Below are 8,711 nucleotides of genomic sequence, written 5' to 3'. Positions count from 1 at the left end.
AGGGGACAGGGCGGGGGGGGGAGGAGACCAGCGCTACTGGCCTTGCCCCACTCGGTCGTTCCATCCACTCCGTTGCTGCCACCTTCAGGAAGCAAGGTAGGAGCTCCATCCCGTGTCCCCACCATCATGGCAGCGCTCCGCCACGCAACCACCTCCTGTCCAAACACTTCTTTGCATTCCAACTGGCTGTTTGTCAGCCAATCAGAGCATGAATAAAGCATTATGGACAGACGGGTAGATTAAGGCTTTTATAATATTAGAACTCTGGTTCTCTGACCCCCACCCCGGGAGGGGTTTGGCAGCAGACGCATGCGGAGCAACGGCAGTGCAGGGTGGTGGGTGGCGGCAGCTGCCACTGGGTGCTAGCCTTCCCCTGGCCCTTCCCCCACCCCCAATGTCTGGCCAGCTGGCTGGAAACTCCAGTTAGTTAAATGCCAAATAGCAGAGATTTTACTGTATTACCATAGACAGAGTTTGAATAAGCCACTTGCTCATGTAAACTTGTCTAATAATATTTTTCCAGTAAAGGGAAATTAACTTCTGCAGTATCCAAGCTTCTATGGTTGCAGAGAAAATATTCCAAATGCAACCTAAAGGAAATACTATTGTCTTTCTCTGCAAAGTCTATACTGCTACTGAGAGTTATATCTTCATTTTGATCAATAAACTATTTACAACTTTTACTAAAGATATTCAGAACCCCAGTGAGTTTCATTTTGCAGATGGCTGGGAAGGGGACAATAAAGTCCAGGTAGACAGACAGACATGAAAGGAGGTTAAATGAGAAGCTAGAGTACTAATCTATCCTTGCCTACCCTTGCAGGAGAAAAAATTCTTTGGGGTGGTATGGGAAGAGAATGATCCCTCCAGGAATCAGAGGGTTTTTAGGGGCTTCACATTTATCATATACTTGACATCTTCTAGCCAAAGGGTAGAAATCTACTGGGTTGAGGGACACCAGTTTGTTGGCACCTCAACTCTCTCAGCAGCTAGGAAAGACGGAAGCAGAAGACAAACTTGGCTTACTTGGACTGGTTAATACTGACTATGGAACTGTTCTTCCTTCATAATCAGTTTTTGGTTCATAAATTATATTCTCTGGCTATTAAATGAGTAGCATGCCTTGGAAATTTTAGATGCAAATGAAGGCATGTGAAAAACATGCAAAAAAGAAGGAGGGAAAAGATAAGAAATACACTGAAATACAAGAAAAAAAAAAGAACAGTGATTTTCAGGGAGTTACACTTTTAAGCACAAGCAGTTAAAGGATGTAAAAATACACATCTGATTTGTGTCTTCAAACTGCAGAAAGAACCTGCAGGGGAGGGCACTCAGACAGGAAAGTATTTACCAAGTGTCATCAGAAAATATTTCTTCCAAAAATCCTGCCAATAAGTATGCACACACCCCACTTAAATTTTACACAGAAAAATCCATAGATTCATGTGGAAAGACAAAGAGCAAACAAGCAAGCAAAGAAACAAAGAAACAAAACACCCCTGCATGTTACTGAGCAAGTAACAGTTGGAAAGAAAAGGGGGTGGAGGGGAAAAGAAGAGGAAAAGGAATTCTATTACTTTATTATTATTTAAGTTGGGAAGGCAAAGATACTACCTGGGTTATACAAGTGCAGGCCAGTCCAAAAGCATTATGGTACATCCTAGCATCTCTCTCCTCCCTCAGCTTTTAAATCGCTCATTCCCTAAAATCTGGAGCACAGTAATTTTAGAAGGCAATTGGGGGGAGTAACCCTTAAATTAGCCCATGGCAATGTACAATTTCCAACTTAAAAAACAAACAAACAAACAAAAAAATCACCCATCCTTCACCCACAAAATTCCAAATTTAGGGATGGGAGTATTTGATTTGTATTTTTCACTATTTTTTAAAATGGTTGATTATTCTTCTTCACTACTTTAGATAGATATTTTAGGTAAAACTCATATTTGGCCATGCAACATCTGTACATTCAAAATTTTACAGATCATTTAAAGTTAGAGCTTGGACAGCCTCATGCCCTGTTTCTAAACCACTCTATCTGGCAAAACTATCCAAACTAAACAGCCTTCAGAACTGTGCAGAACTGTATGAAGCAAAAACAAACTAGGAAATCAAACAAAAAAAATCTATAGCAGAACATTCTTTATGAAATTTTATCTACCATATCCACTGATACATCAAAGAGGTGATTCTTTTGTATGTTTATTAGATTCATCTGGTTCTAAAAATTTTAGATGCATCTGCAAGTAAAGCAGTAGGCTCCCAGTGTCATATTAATCCAAACACTAAAATCCTGGTATATATGATCAATAACACCTCCTATTAAATTAAATCGAATTATGACCTGTCAAATGATCTATATGGTAAACTATACCAAGGGTGACCAACCTGTGGCACTGGCCTAGGCAGCCTGTGTGTGGGGGGCACAGCAAATCAGGAAGGGGGCAAGCCGCACAGTAGCAGATAAGGCAGGGAGCAGAAAACAGAGCAACAGGTTGGGCGGAGAGTGCAGGTCATGGAACAGAAAGCAGAGCAGCAGATTAAGCGGGGAAGGGGATCAGAATGGCACTTAGGGAGGGTGTGGGCTTAATTTGTGGCATCCCTGCCAAAAAGGTTGGCCCCCACTGAACTACACAACTGAATTATGTCCAAGTAGCAAAAGGCTTCTTGAAGGAAGCCAAGATAAAGGAATAAATCCTGAATTCCTGAAATCCTGATTCTTAGAAAGGAGCCTGGAAAATGTGAGCAACTTTACTAACCAAGAAACAGCCAGTTTTCTTGTTGCACTGACAAATGTTCTGAAGAACAGGACAGGATGCAGAGCTGTCTGTCCTAAGACTTCCAACAACAAACTTTACAACAGCTCTTGGATAATTTTTCAAAAACACTAAATGCCAAATCCAAATAGGAACGGTGGCATGCATAGTGATGCTCAGAATTGCCACACAACATTTAGGCACCCAAGTCCTGAACTGAAATTCATGACACCAAATTCAGCATCTAAGCTCCTTATATACAACACAGAATACTAAGCATCTAAGAAGGAGATTCACAATAGGCAGCATACTGAGCTGAAGTAGCCAAAAGATTCACTCAAAAAAGGAGTGTGGGGGAAATATCATCTTTCTTTTAGATCTGGGCACCTCCCTATTATCTAGAATTTGGCGAATATGTGAGATTGGAATTCACAGTCCAACACCCCCTCCTGGACTTTAACTCTCTCTCTAGACCAGGGTGGGAAAAATGGTGGCTGTGGCAAGTGGCTAGACTCCATTTCCCAGTAGTGCCTGCCTGTGCTGCTCTGGCTAGTCTCCATGGAGACTCCAGGAGCAGCAGGGCTGTGACAGCATGGGGCTGTGATGGCTCTGCTCTCCCAGGGTCTCCGTGGAGACAGCCCAAGCAATGCTGGCAGGGCAAGCTGATGGGCGAGGAGCTGTTCTGGGGCCAGGATCTTACAGTAGTGACAGCACAAGGCTGGAGCCAAGGCAGAGCCACGATCCACTGCCTGCATGCCCCTGCCTGCAAAACCTACACTCATTGCAGGGGTGTGGGCAGCGGATCACGGCTCTTGCCCCAGTGCTGTCACTGCCACAAAATCCCAGCCCTGGCCCCAAAGCAACTCCCTGCTCAGCCATTCACCCTGCCAGTGTTGCCATGAAGACCCTGGGAGCACAGGCCATTGCAACCCTGCCTCTCCTGGAGTCTCTATGAAGCCTGGCTGGAGCAATGCAGGGAGGGGCTGCTGGGAAAATGGAGTCTACTGCAGGCCAGATCCAGACTGTGGTCTGCACTTTGCCCACCCCTACTCTACGCAAAGATATTTGGCGCTCACTTTTCTCCTAACCACAGTCACAGGTGTGGGCAAAAGTGGAAATTAGCAGCACCCACCTTTTATATAATAACCCTCAAGGTTTCAGCACTCACTCAGGAAGAAGGAACCATAGGTCCTTGGCCCCCTCATAATCCACACCTTATTTTCCCAGGATAGTGCCTTGACTACCAGGCAAAAATGTAACACTGGGGTGTCAGTGTGCAGAAAGTAATGAAAGGAGCATAAATTAAGAGCCTAGGAATTAAGACGCTCTCTGGGGATGAGCGAATCAGGATGCTAGTCAGGATTTCTCCCAACACTGGGACACTGGATAAATGCATTAAGCGGTCCTGGAAATAGGGACTCCACCAGCACCACCACTACTATGCTACAGATTCAAGATCAGTCCTTCTCCCTTGATTTATCTGGCCTCATAGATTTTGCTTTAGCAGGAGACATGAAGACAGCTCCCAGCTAGCCTTGCCACTTCTCACGGATGTGAGAAATGAAGACTTAAAACCCTTAAGGCTGAGAAGTATCTACAGATAGCAGATGTTCTGTGTAAGTGATCTAACTTGTAGGCTACTGCATATAGGTAGACATTACTACTACCATATACTCCTCCTCCAGGCATGATTTTTAACAAAAATGACTAATTGCCATGTTCTGTATTGAACTCAGAGGTATGAGCATGTTAGGAGACTCAGGCAGAGAGGTGTCTAGTTTGTAAATCCCACTAAGACATAAGGACAAAAGAGTTATCAAGATTCAGGCATCCAGGGAAACTTTTTGGTAAAAACTAAGGCCTCTATTAAAGTACAGTAAGTCACTTCCTACAAAGGCAGGTAAATGGCAGAACCTACTCAATACATTACTTGCATATAATGCACACTGCGGTGTTTGGGGGGGGGGAGGGGGGAAGAGGGGGTGTTGTATGCAAGACAATATGGTACTTCAAGCAAGCACACTAATTTTTATAAATAATTTTTTTAAAATACTGTTGAACAAAGCAGTCTTGTATAAAACTAATTTCTATATCTTTTAAACCTAAAATAACTGGTTCTCTGTAAACAGTACATTACAATTCAACCCATACAGTCCTATCAAGAAACAGACTGATAGATTTCCTATTGTACTTGAAGAATGTAAGATGGCAAAATACTTATTAAACAAATTTCTCTTAACAAAAAACTATGTATAGAAAGGGTCTGTTGATTTTAAGATTTACATATACTTACTGTCATCTAAAAAAGATGAAACATGTGATTGCGCCTATAAGCCCATGAGTGTACCAGGATAGAAGCAAACAGTATAGAAATTGACAGTCATTGTTTCCTCTGTTACAAGTTCTTTATTTTAAACAGTTTCCCTTTCACATGCAGTATACTTACTGGTATATATAGAAAAATCACCATTGAGGTTTTAACATACATAATTGGTTGTCTATTTCTTAAAAAGCCACTTTTGTCAATTCTTAAAAAGTTTTAGACTATGAAACTGTTCAGACACTTTACAGTAAACAGCCCACCCAACTAGACAAAAGGAAGGACTCTTTGTTCTCACCTGTCTTATTAGATCCTCTTTCTTTTTGACACCGCTTACTTTCTGCCAGACATGCTTTGGACAAACGACAAGCACTTATCTATGAATGACCTCAGAAATTCTCCCACCTTCACAAACACCTCGCTTTTCGTTTAAACATCTGTTCCCATTCAACCCAGCAGCTGCATTCTTACACCCAAGTAACAAATTCAAAAAGCCTCTGGTATGGCCACAGGCACATGGTATCATCATAGGTACTATGTCTACTTTAGTTTGATGTTTCTATTATTTTTTGTTCATTATTTCATGATTCCTTCCCTAAAACATTCTTAGTTATGCTGATGTTCAAACGTCAATATTTTTCCATTGCATCTCAAATGGCTTTAAAAAACAACTAATACTTTAATAAAGCACCTTGCTTTTTTCTACTTTTTAGCCCAATTCAATGTAAAGTTTAATGTCTATATCAATTTAAAGCCATGATCTGAAGCTTTCAAATGAGCCTAACTTAGTTTTAACATCTTTCATTAGAGACCCTCTCCAATCTGATTTTTCCTACTTACCACTTTTTATAAAGTCTACGTGTGCTTCTTTGTGATGGAGAAGCTCTACATCATAATTGGCAGATGTGTTAGCATGTTGTTCTTCCTTTAAATGGAAAAGAAATGCAAAAACAATCCTGTTTATTGCTTTAAGTAGAGATTTTTTGAATAATGATACTCTTCATTTTTTTCTTTCACTCCCATAGAAAATAAAGCTGCAAAGTGCACTGGATAAAGGATTACAATGCTGACAAAAGTATTTGTTCTCTGATCTATCTATTTAAAGATGTAGTGGCCTGTTTTTATATATATTTTTAAACTACAATATCCCTATTTATAAATAAGCCATAAATATCCACATTGCAAAACAAACAGATAGATAAAGGACAGGGACATGCATTCTAGTTTTTTCCTTCCTCTTTCTTGCAAAATGTAACAGCAAAGTGTGTGAGTATGAGCGTGATTCTAGTATCTTGTATCCAGAGGTAAAAGAAACTGAAACACCTTTTTCAGCTTCCTAAGCAGCCGCCAGTAATTCAATCCATCGATTACAAAACCAGTTGGCAGCGTCGTTTGTCATATCTGAGAATTTCTTCTTAACCTGAACTAATAAAAGCATTCACTTACAATAGTAAGTATCATCTTCTTGAAATTAAGGAATAAAAGCTATCTTAGTTTGAACTGCAGGTATAAAGTTAAAAAATGAATGTTCTGTCAAAGGACAGTGCAACTTTAAACAGCTGCAGCAGATTACCAAAAAATTGAAGAGTAATCATTGCAATTTGACTTAACTCCCCCCCCCAACATATTCTAGTACTAAAAAAAGCACAAAGGTAGGATGAAGAGGCTTAACCAGCAGTACACAGGCCAGTAAATTACAAACAATGTATTTGCAAACCTAAATAAATAAAATCACATTTATGCTATGATCCATGTTAAAGTTTCCCTAGGGTCATCCAAGCAAATCACTTTTTTAAAAGTATACCACCTCTTTAACCTACGAAATCCAAGGACTGGTACTTTTCTTTCTTTCTTTCTTACTTTTGAGTATAAGCACTAGCTAGTAATATTAGGACTTCATTTTTGGTGCATTCTTTCAATCTGTTTATAAACAGGCTTACTGTGCTTCAGGTCTGGCAGCAAAATACAATTTAAACTGGGACTCCTATTTATTAAAAGCCATTTAGGATTTTTAGTTGCATTTATCTTCATGGCCACTGGGATGGCTATCAGTTAATTTCAAAGAAAAGTGAACAACTAGCAACATCTGTAGCTTCTAAAGAAAAAGCTGAATTTAAAACCTTTCATTATTAGCTGCACTTGTAAACCCACCCCTCAAGCCTCCCATCAATTTATAAACCTTAATTAAAAACCATTATCTTCTGGTCAAAATTTAGTTACATACACCTTTATGTTGGGTAGGCATGAAAATTAGACAAAGGAAAAAGACTCATTAGGCCACTAAAGTGCATAAAGTTCAAGAATATCTAATGAACACAACAATAAAAAGACAAAAGAATCACAGACAAAAATAACTAGAGGAAAACAAAATCAGTTATATAAAATAACAAACGGAACAGAAATAACACTTGTATTGCTGAATCTGAATTGTCAATATAGCAATACAACATTTTGTTCTGTGATCTTCCTTTTAAAAATTTACTAACCTGGTCACAGACATTGAATGTGGGCTAATAAAAAAAAAAAAACAGAGAATATGATATGGAGAGAAAAACAATATAAAAATTCTATTAAAATAAATACTAAATTTTCCAAAAAAAGTAAAAGTTGATGATGTAGCTACTTAATGTGAAGCTATACCTACAATCTTACCTTCATAGGAATATTGGTTATTGTAGTTGAAGCCAGATCAAAGTGCTGCTGTACTAAAACATTTAGTTTGGTAGCAAGATGCCGTCCAGCACGGACACTATGCACTTCACTGGTTAAGACAGATGAAAGCTTTTAATAAAAAATAAAAAAAAAGATGCAGAAAGCATGGTGTAAGTGGATCAGTTTTTCAGAACTTTAATCTACAAAAGAGTTGCACCAAACATAATATAAGACTGGGTATGTATAATATTTCTTCAGAAAGAAAAAGATTAAAAATGTGTGTAAAGTCATCGGAGGTACTGCAATGCTATACAGTTCAGTCCGTCTTAATTTAGTCAGTCAGAAGTGCACTCAATACACCGAGTTGTTGGCTAGATGGTTCACAGTTAACAGGAGTCAGTATCACACATAAAACTGGACTCCAGGATGTCCCTAGTCCTAGTCTCAGTTTGGAGACTGCTTTGTCATAGGGCCTGAAGTCCTCTCTAGCTTTGTTTTCCAAGTAGCATTTAATGCACCTACCTGACTAGTGTTATTTCATATATGTGTTTTTTATCATGATCAGGGATAATATTTTTTTTTATATATTCTGAGGTAGATAGATATATTTCTGAACTGATATAATGAACTATGAGATTGACATGTCTAATTTTCCTTGGTTAGTGACACTGATGTGGGCCTCTGAAGTAATGATATCCTAAGAACTATTTTAGAGACAAAATTTAGGATACAATAAGAGTCTGATCTATTTATCTCAGAATCTTTTACTATATCCTAAAGTGTCACTAGCTTCCTAACTAGAGGTGTACCGATACATCAGTCCAATATCAGATTGACACTGATACAAAGAAAATGTACTACATCGGAAATCAACCATATCAGGCCGATAATTTGGCTGATGAATGGCCTGTGCATGCGCCAGTTGGCAGCTTGGAGAACTGTGTCCAGCTGGTAATTCTGGTGTTGTGAAAGCGGGGGGGGGG

General features: G+C 39.4%; 1 protein-coding gene across 7 annotated transcripts in view; it reads right to left on the bottom strand.

Moving 5' to 3' along the window:
* Positions 1-8,711, bottom strand: part of INTS13 (integrator complex subunit 13) — a 42,571-nt gene that overhangs the window by 15,446 nt on the left and 18,414 nt on the right. For 3 of the 7 annotated variants that reach the window (XM_025191734.1, XM_025191732.1, XM_006035573.3), the window contains 3 exons: positions 7,729-7,857; positions 5,917-6,001; positions 5,375-5,428 (listed from right to left, as the gene is read on the bottom strand). In XM_025191734.1, coding sequence (XP_025047519.1) covers positions 5,375-5,428; positions 5,917-6,001; positions 7,729-7,857 — 268 coding nt within the window. The remainder of the gene's footprint in view (positions 1-5,374; positions 5,429-5,916; positions 6,002-7,728; positions 7,858-8,711) is intronic. The other 4 variants (XM_025191733.1, XM_006035574.3, XM_025191735.1 and 1 more) reach the window with 3 other exon arrangements.

Source organism: Alligator sinensis, unplaced genomic scaffold, assembly GCF_000455745.1.
Source record: "Alligator sinensis unplaced genomic scaffold, ASM45574v1 scaffold696_2, whole genome shotgun sequence".
Taxonomy (NCBI): domain Eukaryota; kingdom Metazoa; phylum Chordata; order Crocodylia; family Alligatoridae; genus Alligator; species Alligator sinensis.
The sequence above is the reverse complement of the archived record's forward strand: the minus strand, read 5'-3'. Positions and strand labels throughout refer to the sequence as shown.